The sequence below is a fragment of the Coenobita brevimanus genome, chromosome 88, assembly GCF_032717465.1.
Source record: "Coenobita brevimanus isolate Jiangsu-jjx chromosome 88, ASM3271746v2, whole genome shotgun sequence".
Taxonomy (NCBI): Eukaryota; Metazoa; Arthropoda; class Malacostraca; order Decapoda; family Coenobitidae; genus Coenobita; species Coenobita brevimanus.
Window position 1 is genome coordinate 31,266,990 of NC_137041.1, and position 19,203 is coordinate 31,286,192.

General features: G+C 41.4%; 1 protein-coding gene across 1 annotated transcript in view; it reads right to left on the minus strand.

Moving 5' to 3' along the window:
- The window catches only part of LOC145411250 (zwei Ig domain protein zig-8-like), a 75,016-nt gene extending 63,895 nt beyond the window's left edge, over positions 1-11,121 (minus strand). The window contains exons 1-2 of the mRNA XM_080281317.1: positions 11,021-11,121; positions 4,613-4,740 (exon numbers count right to left, since the gene is read on the minus strand). Coding sequence (XP_080137443.1) covers positions 4,613-4,740; positions 11,021-11,121 — 229 coding nt within the window. The remainder of the gene's footprint in view (positions 1-4,612; positions 4,741-11,020) is intronic.
- Between the last annotated feature and the right edge of the window lie 8,082 nt (positions 11,122-19,203).

The following is a 19,203-nucleotide window of genomic DNA, read 5'->3' on the forward strand; positions in this document are numbered from 1 at the left end:
AGTTTTCGAGCAATTGGCCGGCAAAGTGAGATTACTTCTCCGAGTGCTTTCGACTTTACCGAAACAGTCTGTTTCCCCAACTTTTCCAACAGAAAATGCTCCTAGAGGCTTATATTCTGCAAAATGAACATATGTAGAATTTACTGCTCTTTATCATGTTCTTATGGAAAATCGATTCGTCCAATAGTTTTGGAGTAATTGGAAGACAAACGTAGAATACTCCTCCTCACCCACACGCAAGATAAAAAACATTCTTTCTCTGGCTTACTCATGGCTACATATTTTCTCGTGTTATGTTTTATTATTTTCTTTTTTTACTCAAAGTATACCCGTAAAATATCATAAGGTTTTTGATAGTGCTGTCAGAAACTCGACATGGCCACTAGTCTTTTTGCTAAGTTCTGATACTGAAGCTGAACTTTCTTCCATCTTATATGTGTGTGTGTAAAAAACATTACTTATTTGTGTAAAAAATATTGAACTACAGAAATAGGTCAATATACAGATCAACAAAATACGGATAAATCACTTCCTCCAGAGGTGTTGAGATGGTGGCAGTAGCTTGAAGATGAGTTCTGTAGTGTGTGAGCGTGTGCGTGTGTGGGTAAGCGTGTGTGTGTGGGTGAGTGTGTGTGTGTGGGTGGGTGTGGATGTAGGTGAGTGTGTGTGCGTGTGTGTGTGTGTGTGGCTGTGGCTGTGGCTTATTTTCTTCTCTCCTTGTGATACATTTGCCTAAAACACATGCGACACACAATACATTTCTCCACGAACATTCGCTGCACGACATACGTATGTATATGTGGCTGTGGTAAATTTCTTGTCTCTGACACTTGCGCTTTGTTTTAGCAAAGTCAGTCAATGCATGAAATATTTCTCTGTGAACACTCGCTGCGACTCTATTGTATTGGCACGCACCACTCTCCTTCATGAACACCCGCAGCATGATTGATGTATATTTCACACAATTCCATACGCATTTTCACTATCAGAATCACAATAATTCCGTCCCTAAACGCCTCTAATTCTTCCTTCCCGACTATAAAAACTGTAAGTAATGCCTCCCCCATTCCACACTATGGTTCCATAATTTCACCAAGCCAGCCACAATATCTTTCACACAAAATACAGTTAAGGCGTTGGCTTCATTATATACGTATTTGTAATCACGCCATAGGGCCTTGGGGAGGGCGAGAGGCGAAACCCCGCAACAGTGAACACGCATATCGTCTCTAAGTCTAACACTTGATAATGGACACAATTCCTATTCGTGACATATATCTATGTTCCACTGACAATATCACATACAAATATGCTCACAAATATTGCATTATCACACTGAGTCCATAGAGGCTTTGGCTCAGGCAGGAGGGGGAGAATTAGTAGGAGTTTAAAGGGACAGTACACCCAACGTAACCTCACCGCCTGGCTGCTTGGAAGAGACTGAGGTTTATCGCTACGTGCTGGGCCCCGTGAGGCAGCTCAGTGTTGCCAATGCCTTACCATTGGAAAGCATTGTATTCACTACAATGCGTCAAAATTTGACGCGATTTCGCCAGAAACTTAGTTTTTGGCTCATTTTTTTGTGCTTAGGAACGCAATTCGAGTGACTGATCATCTTTAACCCTTTAAAGGCGGATCGTCGCTTCTGCGATGATCGCCAAAAAGGACATAACGGCAGATCGTCGCGTTTGTGATTTGAGTTAATTTTGAATAAACGCGGGCAAGGATGTTCCAGCTGGTATTGTCTATCAGTACCACCACCCTTTAGCTACAATTAGCATCCTTGACCTTTGTACTACTGACCTCCGTTGTTGCCAAGTATCGCGTTTTTCCCCCCTCCCCCCCTACCACGTCCCGGCCAGCCTGGCTGTGATATATGGCAGCACTCTGCTCAGAACTGTAAATCTGCGCTCTCCTCTCACAGGCAGTTTATGCTAATAGGAAAATCAAAGATGTACTGCCTGAGGGCCTCCCAATCTGCAGCTCCAAAGTGCAACAGATGACGTTTCTTTGGAGGGTCCACAAGCCGTACTGGAGTGATAGGACAGGTTAAGGCGATAATGTTGTGATCAGAGGAGCCCAACAGAGAGAAAAGATTAACCCGCCCCATCCCGACGTTTTCTGGGCAGTGGTACGCCCCAGTCCCGACATTTTTGGACCTTTTTTTTTGGGCTCAAACATCCGCTTTTGGTGAGAAACATCGAAAATTCATAAAGAAATCGCTCACCTGAGGTTTAAAATACTCGATCCAGGTAGTAACCCCTAACCTTACAGGGTTTTCTATCAGGCTGGCTGCAAAGAAAACGAGTTCTATGGGAGGATAACTATTCTACACCACTCATAAACGGTATTTATTTATATATTTATTTGGTACGAATTTATATGTAGTATGAGAGTATATTGGTTTTCAAACAGTAATATAGGCATTATAAGCATTGTTTCACTCACTAACTCATCACCATTCCTGACCTTTTTTTGCCACATTACCTGATCATCATTTCTGACTGTTTCTTCCTCTAATGTTTGTCCTCCACATTGTCATTGATTGGGGAATCACTCTGGGCCTGAATTTCGTACCGTGGCATGACATGGCTTTACTGGCCAGGTCACTGATAACAGGTGAATTGCTGAGAAAAGGTCATGCAAGGGGGGGGAGGAGGTCATGCTGGGTAAGGCATTGTCCCTGCCTGGCATCTTGTAGAGGAAGGTGTCCCGTGTATACGTGCCAAAAGTCACTCGCGAAAATTGAAAATTGTGCAAATTAGGGACCTTGCAATGTCCTTGCAATGTTGCCGCGTTAATTTACGTCTCCGAGATATGAGTGCACATCATGTGAGGACGTGAATTCACGTCTCTGGGACGGGGCGGGTTAACAGTGTAAGCAGAAGGATTAGTTGTAAGGAAGAAGTCAAATATGATGGTGCTCTCTCCAGGGATATGGATAGGGTGCTGTACAAGCTGCTCTAGATCATTAAGGATAGAAAAGGTGTAGGCTTGCTCATCAGGTGGATCAGTGAAAGAAGAAGAGAGCCAAAGGTGGTGGTGAACATTGAAATCTCCCAAAATGGAGATTTCAGAGAAAGGAGAAATGGATAGAATGTGTTCCATCGTAGAATTAAGATAGTCAAAGAATTTTTGGTAGTCAGTAGAATTAGGGGATAAGTAAACAGCACAGATATAACTAGTCAGAGAATGACACAAAAGCCGAAGCCAGAATGTAGAGAATTCAGAAGAATCGAGTTCAAGAACACGAGAGCAAGATAAGTCGTTGCGTATATATACACAAGAGTCACCTTTTTCTTTGAAATGACAATGGTTCCAGGCATCTCTCTGAGTCGTCACCGGAAAAGGGGCTGAAGGTGGGGTAATTTATGTTCCCCCCCCCCCGGGGGACTCCGAGGCCTGATTTTCTGAAGCCGTTTTCCTTTTTAAATTTTGGAAAAGGATGTGTAGTGTGTACTGTGCATGTAGTTTGGTGTAGATAGTTAGAGAAACTTGTACTGGAGAGCATGCTGGCCTACTCTCTGTGTTACTGAGACACTGAAAAAGTTCAGCAAAGGGGTACTGTCGGGAACTAGTCCCGAGGGCTGATGAAATGGGAGCTCCAGCTCTCCCTGTCATCAGCTTTCCATCCACCTTGGGAGTACAGCCCTGTTCGACTGGTGCTACAGTCTACTCCTCCTAATACAGTAATTGTCCCCACTGGTGTTACAATATGTGCACGTCGAAGAGGCAGCGAGGCATTTCCGTAAAGTCCCATATGTCTTTGCAGAGAAAGAGAGAGAGAGAGAGAGAGAGAGAGAGAGACAGACAGACAGACAGACAGACAGACAGACAGATGTTGTATATCTACACTCCAAGTAATCATATGAACAAACGATTTTATTCAGTAGAATATGATGGTGGTGGTGGCTGTAATGGTGGTGGTGATAGCTGTGATGACGATCGTGATGGTAGCTGTGGTGGTGGTGGTGATGGTGGCGGTGGTAGCTGTGATGGTGGAGGTGGTGTCAGGCTCAGCTGTGATGGTGGTGGTGGTAACGGTGATGGTGGCGATGGTAGGTGTGATGATGGTGGTGGCTGTGTTGATGGTGGTGGTGGTTGTAGCTGTGGTGGTGGTGGTGGTATAGTTCTTCAGACACGGCTATAATTTTGGCAAGTGCATTGCCAAAACACTTGCTCCAAAACAAAGCGTGGCTCAGAGATGGTTCTAATTTAGACAAGTGCTGATCGGCCCAATATGGCCGCAAGGCTCTTGTCAGTAACTATTTACCAGTAAGTGAAGTTATGAAAAGCTTGAAAGTTTTAGTCGTGAAGACGAGAGAAAGCGGGTGAAGGGTGGAATATTTCAGAATTGATGCATGCCTATAAGTGTGAGATGTCTAGTAGCAGTAAACAAAATTTTTGTATAATCAATCAGAAATCTGCATTTGTTTCTGAGAGGTGAAGTCTGAAAGTAAAAGTAAATAATAATGAAGCAGTGTTCACTAGGAAGGGACTGATGCTGTGTTTAAGCTGGTGAGCAGAAAAAGAGATGGAATAGTTAAATGACTGAAAAAAAAAAAATGAGTAAAGAAACTGGTGGGTAGAATGGCCTAAACTTAAGAAACACAGAGGCAGGTGGTAAGAATGTCTCGACCCAGAGCAGAAGTCTGAGTAACCAGACTGAAAGGGGACCGCATGGAGTTGTGGTGCACTGTAACATATAGGTATGTGGCCAGAACAGCATGAGAATCAAATCTGAGAGCAATAAGAATGTATGTGAACATATTAAAAATATGTGCAGCATACTGCATGGTGAAAAAATATGAAACTTTGACATTAGTGTATCAAGTAGAATAAGAATACTTGTTGATCATGCAACTGAAGAATGTACAAGGATGGAGTGGTCACACTAAAAACAAAAAACAAAAAAAAATGAAGAGTGTGATAAAAAGTGTGCGTCTGAGTGAATATAAATGTACGAGGAGGAGTAAAATCACAAGAAGGTGACTTTATGAATAAGGGAGATGAGAAAGCTGAGCCTGCACTCAAATCAACAAAGGACAAAAACTGCTAAATTTATACTGAGGCTCATGATATGCATTACACCCTACTTTTAATCCGAGAGTCATGGTATGATGATTGTTTCACAGTTATAAAGCAGACTACCGACTGCTTGGTCAGTAGAGAAATTCAGAAATATAAAAATTAGTCATTAAATGTGTGGTTCATTTTACTAGTCACTCTCTAAACTGTTTTCGTATATACTGCTTCTCTGTTATAATCATTGGATCATCTCATGTCATGTAATAGCTGAAATAAATTAAAATGATGACAATGATGTTCATGATGATAGTGATGAGGACGATGATGTTAATGATGGTGATGATATTGTGCGTAGCGGACCTGAGAATTGGTTGAAAGTTACCTGTGGCAGGACTTTAATTGGAAAATGGATACATGAAGGCTGTAAGTGGAATATATAAAGAGCGTTTTAAAAGAAACTGGTGGTGTAAAAGAGAACATCCTGAGAATAGAAGGAAAAGATCCAGTAATAAAGCGAGATACTGGCAATAAACGCCAATGCACTGTTAATAGAAGGGAGAGTACTGTACTTGAAATAGGAAGGTATCTACAGGGTAATAAAAGGATAGTATTGGTAACTGCGGAGAAAATACTGCTAATAGAGAGAGAAAACACTGGTAAAATTTTTAGCAGACTTTTCAGGAACACCGAAAATACACCGTGTGGAAGAATTTTAAGGTGTACAAGTAGGGACAGAACTTCGGGTAATATTTCTACTTTTCTCAGCGGAATATTATACGGACACTTATCTCTGACTGTACTTGTAAGACAATTTGCGGGATGACGTATAGCTAAAACAGCAGGATCTGCAATAAAAGACTGCCATATAAGAGAAGAGAGAGAAAGAGAGAGAGAGAGATGAGGAGGGGGATTTTTACTTCTTCAATACGATAACGTTTCTCACTCAGACAACTTCCTTCAGCCTATATTCACATTAGAGTGTTAAGAAATGTTCAACTTAGGCTGTAAAAATGTGTCCCTCACCATTTGGGGAGATCTCTGTATGCTACTGTAGTACATATTGGGGTGTACAAAAAGTATCCCTCACCGTTTGGGGAGATTTCTTGTTGCTACTGTAGTACAGGCTGGATTGTAAAAAGAAATCTCTCTCCCCATTTAGGGAGATCTCTAACAGCATTACGGTGTGAATATTACCGGGCGCGCTCAGCCACGTTCCACAGCTTCAGTGTGGATGTCTGTTTCCTAGTATTTTATTTTTGCCAGCGATGCGATGCGATGAATTTCATAAGTATAACCTTGTCAACGGCCCTTCCTTCTTCGTACTTGTTATCTCAGGGTTCCTGTCTTCTATTTCTTAGTTCCTGATCATTGCTTGACTGCTTTTGTTGTTTTGTAGCCTTTTATATCTTCATCCATCCATCCATCATCCAATCCTATGTTGCTCCATGAGAAGCATAGGAGCCTGGGGCTCCTCACTCATCCCTGAGTAGCATTACATGAGCAATAAATCCCAACCACCCCTTAGATATAAACCTACACAGGCTCAATCAAATTGGAGCACCTTAATTATCCACTAATGCACCAGACGGCATAATTTGGTAATATGGTTACCATCCAGCTTGGTAAATGGTTTCCTGGGGTACAGGAAACAATATGGCTTGTCACTCAGTGTTGAGTCACCCACAGACAGAAGGAAGATGAAAAACAAAAGGGTGTGTAAAGTCACCTGTAGGCAGAGAGAAGATGAAAATATGAAGGAAAGAAAGACAGAAGGGAGGGTAAAGTCACCTGTAGGCAGAAGGAAGAGACAAAAATGAAGGAAAGAAAGACAGAGAAGGAAGGAAGGAAGAAAGGAAAGGGCAGACACCCAAAGCAGCACTACACTGAGTGAGTGGATGGTAAGCACCCCCCCACCTACCATTTTATGTTGAGTGTCATTTACTTGTTCAAGGGCATCTTTACTGAATAAAATGTCTACCATCAACTCATCTTTCTTTTCTTTGGTTGTTATAATTCTTTCAACCGCTTTCTTTGTTGAAAGTGGTCTGCACACTCGACTCTAAAATTACCTAGATCTTTTTTTTCCTTCTTCATTTGTAAGCCTATTTCTGTTATTCAGCTTTAAACTGTTTGTTATGCATTTAAACAGGGTCACTGAAGCTGGTGATTTATATGTGTCTTCCTCATTTCCTAGACTAGTCATCAAAGTTCTATATATTTTCAAACTCTGTTTTTCTTCCATCTCTTTTTACCAGCTCTGTTCACCTCACTGATAAATATCTTGTTTCTGAGTTCCTCTTTAATTGTTTTTCGTTTATCAATATTTATAACTGCCTTCACATATACCTTGCATTCTTTCATCCATTTACTTTTAGGTTCGTCTTTTCGCATTTCTAAAATGTACTTTATCATTTGGTTTGGATTTTTTTTTTTTTTTTTTTTTTTTTTTTTTGGCTCCTTGTGTATACTGTAGTTTCCCTCACACTTTCTTAGTCCTCAATGAAGACACGCCAACTTCACCTCAAGTCCACTTATTGGAATGATATATTTGCGCCTACATATGTTCGATACACTGAATTTTTATTTATTTATTTATTTATTTATTTATTGTAGGTTATTTCTGTCAGTTTTTGTCACATGTTGCAGTTTTACCATAAAGTATGCAAGGTACTGCCACACTTTTCTAGCTTCACATATGCATTATTTTCTTTTAATCTAATGAGAGCCGTTTCTGTAAAGAGGCTGACGCTTCCAGTTCGAAAAGCATATTCTGATGTCAATAAAATCATCAGGAGGTAAAAACAATAAAATGAAAAAGGCGTCTACGGGCTATGCGATGAAAGATCTGAAGGATATTGTCGTAGCATATAACTTAACAAAATATGCTGTTTTCTTCTACCAAGGAATACATGAACAGTCCATCGTTTGTCGTTTGTGTCAGGGAGCGTCATTTATGCTTTATTTTTTCTCTCTGCTGATGACAAAATTTAGCTATGGATAGACGTTTCAGGATGCAGATATTGGAATAATCTTTTTATCGACTTGCTCAGTCCCAATCTTAATAAAATATGCTGGCACCCGCAAGTATAAAATACAGGTGACGTACTCTGTGAAAAGGAGGTAATTTTCTCCAGAGCCCATCATCCTACCTCTGGCTTCCCTTCATCCATCACCACGCCCCACCACCTCTTCTTACCCTCTGTATTGATGAAGAGCAGCCTTACAAAGTTTTGAGGCAGAGTGAGGCAGAGGAGGGACACGGGAGAAGATGAGTGAAACAAGAAGAGTGGCGTGGAAAATATAGGGTAGAGTGAGAGTAGTAGGTGAAGGAGAAAAATAAGAAAAACGTAGTGAGGGAGTGAGACGGAAGACAGACGGAAAAAGCTGAAGGGAGGTGAGAGAACACATAGTACCGCTCCACACGACATCACACCACACCGCACCGTACACACTCTCATCACAGCCCACCACACCAAGACACAGTACATCACACACTACTACATTATACCATACTACAATACATAACCACAACACACACTGCCATCTTGGCACAACACACCACACACTAATATACTACACCTCAAAAAAGCACACCTCACACTATCAAATTATGGCACAACACCACACAGTAGCAACAAATTTCACACTCCAGTGCTGCATCACAAAACAACACACAACACACCACCTCACAACATCACACACGGTACCACATCAAATCACAACACAGCTAAACACTCTACCACATCAAATCAGATTAGCACACATAACCACAATACTCCACACTCCAACACTCGACACATAGCCACATCACAGCTTATCGCACTACATTACAACATAGAACCCATAAACCGCACTACAGCCCAACATGCCACACAATACCACGCTATAAATGCACACACACTACATCATATCACAACACACAACACTCTACAATATCACATCAAAGCATGACACACACTACATCACCACATCACAAATTGCCACACGACAACACAAGACAGCACATCATACACTGCCAAACAAAAAGGTCACAAAGCACTCCATACACAGCCCCACCACAGCACACTATAACACACAGCATCACAACCCAGCACACCATGGTACACACTACAATACCACACCACATCACATCACAACGCAACACACCTCACACTATGTCCCACCACCCACACCCAACACCAGCACAGCAAACCTCCCTTTAGCTACCCAGTCCACCCCACCACCGCCTGGAGTTGCCCCTTGTGTCAGGTTATGAGCAAAGTTTCACAAGGCTTCACTTGGCTGCCGTCTATACTTCATGGCCGCCTCTGTATGTGTGTGTGTGTGTGATAGAGAGAGAGAGAGAGAGAGAGAGAGAGAGAGAGAGAGAGAGAGAGAGAGAGAGAGAGAGAGAGAGAGAGAGAGGAGTAATTAGTTAAGTAGAAATGCAAAGCAGAGAGAAACGAGGACAAAAGTAAGACTGGTGGAGGGACTGTCGAAGACTATCTATCTATAGCCCGATGTCCTAATCCTGCAAAGGGTGGCAGCAGACAAAACGCCTCCAAGTCGCTCTGTCACCCACCATTTGACTACCCTCCCCCCAACTCACCCCCCCCTCCCTAATATACCTCTCAACTCCATCCCTCCACTTCATCCTTGGTCTACCCCTCCTTCCCCCTCCCTCCACCTCACCTACATACACCCTCTTAGTCAGTCTTTCATTCTTCATTCTCTCCACATGTCCAAACCACCTCAGTGTATTTCTCCTAATCTTCTCAACCACATCCACATTCACCTCACAACGTTCCTTCACTTCTTCATTCGTCAACCTGTCCCTCCACGTCACTCCACATGCTCCTCTCAAGTAACTCATTTCCACTGCTCTCACTCTTGACTTGTTCCCCTCTTGCAAGGTCCACGCCTCGCTTCTATACGTCAGGGTAGGAATCACAATACTATCATGCAGTGACTTCTTAACTTCCATACTCATCTCCCTATTTCTCATCACTACTTTCAGTGTACCAACAACCTTCCTTCCCTGCTGTACCCTTTCACGCACTTCATCCCCCAAAGTTCCATCCTTACTCATCACACTACCCAAGTACTTGAATGCACTCACATTCTCCATATCCTCACCATCCAACCTCACTGCACACTCTGTGACTTCATTCCTCTCAAACACCATAACTTTACTTTTGTTTACATTAACTTTCAGATTCCTCCTCCTACACACTGTCCCAAATTCATTCACCAAACCTTGCAACTCCCATTCATCTTCACTCAACAATACTGTATCATCAGCAAACAGCAACACCGGAAGCTTCCAAATCTCACCCTCATTCATTAGAGCCACCCCCATATCCACTCCCCCACCTTGCACCTCCTTTACAACCCCATCCATGTATATATTAAACAGCCATGGAGACATCACACAACCCTGTTTCAGTCCCACATTGAGATCAAAGAACTCACTCAGCTCACCATCCACTCGCACCGTACCCCTAGCTCCCTCGTATATACTCTTCACAGCACTCAACAATTTCCTCTCCACTCCATATATTCTTAATACCTTCCACATACCTTGCCTATCTATTCTGTCATAAGCTTTCTCCAAGTCCATGAAGGCAGCATACACTTTCCGTCCCTTCTCTAGATACCTCTCCACTAAACATCTTAGAACAAATATCTGATCTACACACCCTTTTCCCTTCCTAAATCCCCCTTGTTCTAATCCACCTAGCTCCTCTGTCATATGCCTAACCCTATCAATGAGTATTCTACCATATGTTTTACCAGTCACACTAAGAAGGCAAATACCCCTATGGTTACCACATAATTCTCTCTCCCTTTTTCCTTTGTTTGAAGGAACAATTATACCTGATTTCCAGTCCTCTGGAACCCTTCCCTCTTCCCAAGCCAATCTACACACTTCCATATCCACTCCACACCAATCTCACCCCCATACCTAAGCATTTCACCACACACTCCATCAATTCCTGGGGCCTTTCCCTACTTAATGTTCTTCTCCAGGTCATGAGCAAGCTGCTGCAGGGATTCACCTCGAGTCTGTACAGAGCTCCGGAATCTGGCTCTGTAAACCCCAGTCTGGTACATGGTCCCATATCTGGGCGTCGGTACTTCTACCAAAGACTGATAACTGTTCCTCACTTTTACTGAGATCTGGTCCAGAATCTCCACTGCGGCACCCTTAAGGCTAGTAGAAAGATACATAGCTCTCTGCCCTTCATCCCAATCATTCTGATCAGCAAGTTAACTCAAACTGCTAATGGTAAGCTTCCCCAGATACTTTGCCATCAAATTCCTGAGGTTTCTTTTAATTGGACCCCCATTAAAGCCATGTACTTCACTGGTCTGCGGCCTAAAAACTGGGGCATCATAATTACGTCCAGAGCACCAAATTCCTACATTCTAATTATTCAGCCCTTTAGATGCTTGGGATTCATCAAGATACACCATACACTGTCCATTTCTTTCATGTGCTCTATGTGAACTAATCTCAGGCTCACCAGTGCAAGATTTCTCTACAGCCTCAATTCTCTTGCTTATTAGCTTTAACTAGTCATCTAGATGCTGTCTGCACTCAATCATGTTACTGCTCATCTCACACTTTTGCCGATGTAGCTCAGCATATACTTCCTCCTTCAACTGTTGTTTTTCTTCCTTTATTTCCTCCAGGAAAGCGTCTAGCTGTCCCTGCATCCTCAGTTGTAACTACTTCTGTTGCTCCTGTAGTGCCTGTGGAAGCCATTCATACTGCTCCTTCAGTTCTTCGCTTTGTGCTTCTAGTTGTTGTCTGAGTTCTTGCTGTCCATCAGTTGTGCTTGTACGTTCACTATGTGCTTGTAGTTGTTCACTGAATTCCTTCTTGAACACTTTCTGTTCTTCACTTTCTGCTTGTAGTTGTTCAGTGAGTTCTTCCTGCCCTTCAGTTTGTGTTCATAGTTGTTCACATTGTGCAGCAAATGACACTTCGTCCTACCTAGACTGGCTCCTTCTCTGTACACCTTCTGCCTCCATGTTGAAGGGTTGACTCACTGCAGCACTTTTTAATTCTCACTCCAGACACTAACTGTTACTTCCATGTTCCACACTACCACAGGCTCCAACAGCAGTAGTTCAGTATAGGAAGGACGTTGCCCAGTGAGTTGTTCATCCTAGAGACAGCCATTCAGTGTACAACAAAACAGATCAGCACAAGCGTTGAATGTAAACAAGCTTCTCGCGTTCATTGTCTTTATTTACCAAGTAATTACATGGTATGCTCGCTGCCAACACAGCTACACTAACTTTCCAAGGCCACAAGTCAAACTAAACTCAAACTCCTCTATTCTCTCCTCCATCCTTATATAATCTTGTATTATACTCGAATCTTCTAGTTTACTCAAGCTACAACTGTTGCCAAATCAGAGACATCCAAAACATGCCATAGTTTTCTAACATTACCTAGCACTCTACATTCTTTAGCATACAACCTTGAATTTAATTGCATAATTTTACACACAGACATTAAAATGTTGTAAAGAAAAAAGATCATAAAATTTCATGCATAACTTTACAAAATACCTCCACTCACATTAGCAAGCTAATTGGCAACTCTGACATGTAGCAGAAAACTTAAAGAATTGTCGGGAATACTCCAGCACTACTTAACTGGCAAATCCCGATTCTCAACAGTATATATATATATATATATATATATATATATATATATATATATATATATATATACAAAATAAAGTTCAAAAAGTTTGCCCCATGATGCATGGAACTGATGCCAAGAAGTGTAAAACAAAAATTCGTCATCGTTGTGAAGGGCTAACCAATATTTAACAATTTATCTTTGTCATTACATCCACTAGAACGTCCGACAAATTTCTTTGCACCATTTTTTTTCTTGTCTACATTTATAAACATTCATTTCCTATGTTTCAGAACCCAGACTCAAACTGAGAACTGTATGCTAACACTGAAACAGTGAAGGGGAATGTAAGCCCAAATTTTATTAGTCATTAAAAGTACAGGTGTACAGTAGTTATTACGGGGTTCCGGTATACATCCCACATTACGGAGTGTCTTCACCAACCACACAGCAACGTGAGACACGCCGATGTCTTCTTGACATAATTCAGAAAATTATCTTCCAGAAATGGAAGCTATTTACGTTTCAACCCCCTGGTTGCAACAACGTCCTTTTAGTTTATTCTTACCATTTCCTGGAACACTGGTCCTTCCTAGATTAAACAAATTCTTTTAGTATCTACATAAATAAAATAAAGACCACGTTACCAGATGGAAGAGGTTAAACATATGCCCATAAGATTCATCATGCTGTGTCTCACCTGTAATATGCAGCAGAAGTATCACGAGTGAGTGCTTGAACCCAGTCATCCTTTGGATTCGTTGTCACTGTGGCTTACTTCACCGGCCTTCCTATCACTGTATCTGCTTTTTCTCTTCTTCCACCACCTGAGAAGATGGAAAAGAGTCATGAAGCAAATATGCTAAAATACCCACTACACTGTACTTATACATCATTCCGACTATATTCTGTACTTATCGGCCTGGTCTAAAATAGCTCTGTTTTCACTGGTGAACGGAAGCAGAAGGTAAAAACTAGACTATGGTGTTAATTATGAAGATCTGCTATGGAAAAGACAAGAGCCAAGGTAGTCATCTGTCATTGAGCAACGAGATATACTGTAAACAACAAAAGGACGAAAATCTTTGTTAAATTACGGTTGGAGATGTCCATGGAGGAGAAGGATCCAGAGGTATGAGTAGGAACAAGAAGTACAGACTGTAGAATTATCCAAGTTCTGGTGGGAATATATGGGCTCCATATTCAGGAACTCATCAGTCAAGTGTTCGAAAGACAAACTTTCAACCAAAAAAATAAGTTAAAAAAATCATCATTCCTAATGGACAGAGATCATTCCGTCTATTGCATATAAAACAATGTAACGGTCATTAGGCTCAGAGGCGTTGTTATACTAAGAAAACCTTGTCATTTATTTGCTGTATATATTTTTTACTTTATTTTTGTTACTAGCACATGATTCTGTTCAGGATTGGAAAGTTCCCTCATACAGTGGCGTAGCTAGTTGTATCATGGGGGGATGAATGGGGGGGGGGTTGAGATTGATATGGGGATGGGACAGTCTGGCGCATGTGTGTGTGTGTGTGTGTGTGTGTGTGTGTGTGTGTATTTTATATATATATATATATATATATATATATATATATATATATATATATATACATGGATGAAAGAAGGAACCATAGGCCAGGGGCCTGCAACCGTTCCTTCCAAGGAAAAAAAAACAAAAACAAAAGAGAGTCAAATTCAAGATCCGTTCATTTCGAGATGTCTCGGCACACTGCGTTTGAAAGACTGGATATCATTAGAAGCAGGAAATACAGAAAGAGGGAGACAGTTCCCGAGTTGACCTGTTGCATAAATGAAGGACTGGGAGTAACGGTTAACTCTTGCATTAGAGAGTTGGACAGAAATGGGATGAGAGTTTATTGCTAGACGGGTGCTACGAGCCCATCGTAGATGTGGAGGGATGCAAGCAGACAGTTCAGAGGAGCAGTGACCATTGAAGCAGAGACAGAAAAGAGATAAAGATGCAACAGCGCGGCGAACAGACAGAGGTTGAAGGGAGTTGGTAAGAGGAGGAGAGTTAGAGACGAAAAGCCTTTGACTCCACCCTATTGAGAAGAGCTGTATGTGGGGAGCCTCCCTACACATGACAGTTATAATCTACACAAGGGCGAATAAAACCCGTGTATAAAGTCAACAACTGTGCAGGGGTAACCTAATGAAGGAATGGAGTCAGCTTAGCACACCTAATCTCTTGGAAGCTGATTTTACAAGAGATGCAATATGATCTTTCCAATATAAGTCCCGAGTAAATGAAACCCCAAGCATGTTCAAGGATGATGCAGGATTGAGCTGGATATTATTAAACATTAGTGGGTACTCCTGTGGAAGATTGTGTCCGGTTGATAGGTGTAAAAACTGAGTTTTTGATGCATTAAAAACAACAAGATTATTTTTACCCTAAAAAGAGATACGAGCCAAGTCAGACATTAGGTTTGCCATAGCTTCATCCCTTGTTTGTTGAAGTAACTGCTGAGATGGACGTTGCAGGAACCAAATGGAAAGGTGAAGGGTGGAATCATCAGCATATGAATGGGTAGGATTAGGTGTACAGGTTAGAAGGTCACTGATAAATAAAAGGAAGAGAGTTTGTGATAGGACACAGCCCTGAGGAACACCACTGTTGATAGATCAAGAAGAAGAATGATGGCCGTCTACAACAGCGGCTATAGAACGACCAGAAAGGAAGCTGTAGACGAAGGCATTGATAAAAGGATAGAAACTGTAAGAGGGCAATTTGGAAATTAACCCACCGCATCCCAGAGACGTGAATTCACGTCCTCACATGATGTGCACTCATATCCCGGAGACGTGAATTAACGCGGCAACATTGCAAGGTCCCTAATTTGCACAATTTTCAATTTTTGCGAGTGATTTCGCGAGTGACTTTTGGCATGTATACACGGGACACCTTCCTCTATTCCTCTACAAGATGCCAAGCAGGGACAATGCCTTACACCGCATAACATCTCCCCCCCCCCCTGCACGCCATTGTCTCGGCAATTCACCTGTTACCAGTGATCTGGCCAATAAAGACATTCAGGGCCAGAGTGATTCCCCAATCGATGACAATGTGGAGGACAAAGTTTACATACCATTAGAGGAAGAAACAGTCAGAAATGATGATCAGGTAATGTGGAAAAAAAAGGTCATGAATGGTGAGGAGTTAGTGAGTGAAACAATGCTTATAATGCCTATATTACCGTTTGAAAACCAATAAACTCTTGTACTACATAGACTCGTACCAAGTAAATAAATAAGTACTGTTTATGAGTGGATAAAATAGTTACCCTCCCATAGAACTCGTTTTCTTTGGTGCCAGCCTGTTAGAAACCCCAGTCAGGTAAGGAGGTACTCGTACCTAGATCGAGTATTTTAAACCTCAGGTGAGCGATTTCTCTATGAATTTTCGATGTTTCTCACCAAAAGCAGATGTTTGAGCCAAAAAAAAAAAACAGGTCCAAAGATGTTGGGACTGGGGCGTACCATTGCCCAGAAAACGTCGGGATGGGGAGGGTTAAAGACTTATGCCAGACTAGATTGAAAACCTTTGAGATGTCAAGTGCAATGGCAAAGCTTTCACAAAGTCCCGGAGGGAGGATGACCAGGAGTCTGACAGGTAGGTGAGAAGATCGCCAGTGGAGCATCCCTGGCAGAACCCATACTGATGATCAGAAAGAAGGTTGTGATAGGAAAAATGTTTTAATATTTTTCTGTTAAGAATTGACTCGAAATCTTTTGAGACGCAGGATGTTAAAGCAATTGGACGATAGTTAGAGGGTTGGGAATGGTCACCCTTCTCTGGGACTGGCTGAATGAGTGCAAACTTCCAGCAAGAAGGAGAGGTACAAGTTGACAGAGAAAGGTGAAAGAGTTTACCTACCCAGGGTGTAAGCACAAAAGCACAGTTCTTGAGGACAACAGGAGGGACTCCATCAGGCCCTTATGCCTTGTTAGTATTAAGGCCAGCAATACCAGGAAATACATAAGTTGAAGAAATTTTAATGTCAGCCATTAGAAAGTCAGACGGAGGAAGTGATGGAGGAACAGCACCAGAATCATCTAAGGTGTAATTGGAGGAGAAAGTCTGAATGAAGAGATCTGCTTTATCAGTAGAAGATATAGCTACAGAACCATCAGAATAGAAAAGAGGAGGGAAGGATGATGAGGTAAAGTTGTTAGAAAGGTTTCTAGCAAGGTGCCAGAAGGAGCAGGAAGAATTTGAGTTGGAGAGTTAAGTGCATTTATTATGGAAGAAATTAATTTTAGCAGAGCGAAGAACAGACTTAGCATGATTCTGGGCAGAAACATAAGCAAGATGTGATTCACGGGTGGGGTGGATCTAGTACCTTTTATTGGCCCTCTCCTTGTTGCAGACAGCATTAGAACAAGCATGATTAAATCAAGGCTTTCTTGCATTAATCAAAGGATATGAGAAGGGAATGTATGCTTCCATGCCCAAGAGAATAACCTCCATAATGCGCAATGCACACTCAGATGGCTCCCGGCCATGGAAGCAATAATCATTCCGGGGAAAATCAAAGAAGTATTGCCTGAGGGCCTCCCAATCCGCAGCTCCAAAGTGCAACAGTCGACGTTTCTTTGGAGGGTTCACAGGCTGTACTGGAGCAATAGATGCTGGGTGATAGGCTAAAACGTTAACCTTTTTGATGTTGTATTGTTTACATATTTCTTGTAAGATATCAAAATTAAATTCTCCTCCATTATCACTTATTAGTACCTTTGGGGTAGTAAAGCAACATATTACATTATCTATTATTGCCTTTGCTACTGTCTCTGCTGTTTTATCTTTAATTGAAGCTAAAATTACATAACGGGAGAAATGATCCGTTGCTACGAATAGGTATTGGTTATTATTGTATGATAATGGCATCTCGAGTAAATCAACCGCGACAACGTCCCATGCTTGATGTGGTACAGGGTTACTACCCATCGGTGCAGGTGAAATTGAGTATCCTTTGTGTTTTGCACATGATTCCCATCTGTCTATATGATTGTTTATATCTTTTCGTAATGATGGCCAGTAATATAACAACTGGGCTTGTTTGAATGTCCTATCCTTTCCAGGATGTCCTACATGTGGGCTATCGTGTATCGTTTGTAATACTTGGGGTATCATGTCATTAGGTACTACCAATTGGTTAATATTTCTTCGGTGTTTTGGTTGTCTTGGGTTGATCTTGTATAAAGTATTATTGACTATTGTGAATTGTTCGAGTGGTATATGTAGTTTGGATAATTGTATGTCATCTCCACTGTCTAACTTGTATATAACTTTAGACCATATTGGATCAAGTCATTGTGCTTTTGCGATATTATCGTGATTTGTATGCCTCCTTTGAGATCTAATGCCGCGACCTGAATTGTGTTTGGGTTCGTAGATAATGCGTCGGCTACTAGATTAATTTTGCCTTGTATATAATAAATACGTACATTGTAGTTTTCGACTGTACATTTCCATCCTGCTCTCCTCCCAGAGAGGAGTTTTTCTTTAAACATACCCACTAGCGGTTTATGATCGGTGAATAAGGGTATTTCGTAACCATATACCAAATCTCGAAACTTTTGTAATGCAAAAACCACTGCAAGTGCCTCTAATTCTGTAGTGCAATAATTTTCCTCTACACCTTTTATTTGTCTGCTGGCAAATGCAATTGGTTGATTCTGTCCTCTTTTATCTTCCTGCATCAGTACAGCCCCTAATCCTTTAACTCATGCATCTATACAGATATTAAATGATTTTGTGAAATCCGGATATGCCAAACATGGTGCATTTGTTAGTTTAATTTTTAATTTGTCAAATGCTTGTTTTTGTTCTTCCCATTGGAATATAGCATCTTTTTTGAGTAGTTGGAATAGAGGGAAGGCTATATGAGAGAACTGTGGTACGAATGACCTATAGTACCCAGCTAGCCCTAAAAATTTTCTAACTTCGTCATTCGTAGTATGTTCAGGGAAATCTCTCACTGCCTGTATTTTATCATCAGTGGTGTGAATACCATTAGAATTTAATTTGTGGCCTAAGAAATTTATTTCCTTAAAGCAAAATTTGCATTTCGAAAACTTAATTTTTAAACCAGCATCACCAAGCTTTTGTAAGAGAAGGTCTACTTTCTGGAGATGTTCTGTGATATCTTTCGTTGCAATGATAATATCAAGATAAACAAATATTCCTTGTCCTAAAATTCCGGATAATACGTAATTCATAAGACGCTGGAATGTGCCCGGGGCTGTCCTCAGTCCCACTGGCATCCTTCTATACTGATAGTATCCTCTATTTGTGGAAAAGGCAGTGTATTTACGTGACTCCTGATCTACAGGAATTTGATAATAACCACTTAGCAAATCGATCGTGGAAAATACATTATTTTCTGGTCCAATATTCTGTAGGATGTCGCTTAGCAATGGCATGGGAAATCGGCCTGGGATTGTGTGATTGTTTAGTTTACGGCAATCTACAAACGCAAGCATTTCTCCATTTCATTTGGGCA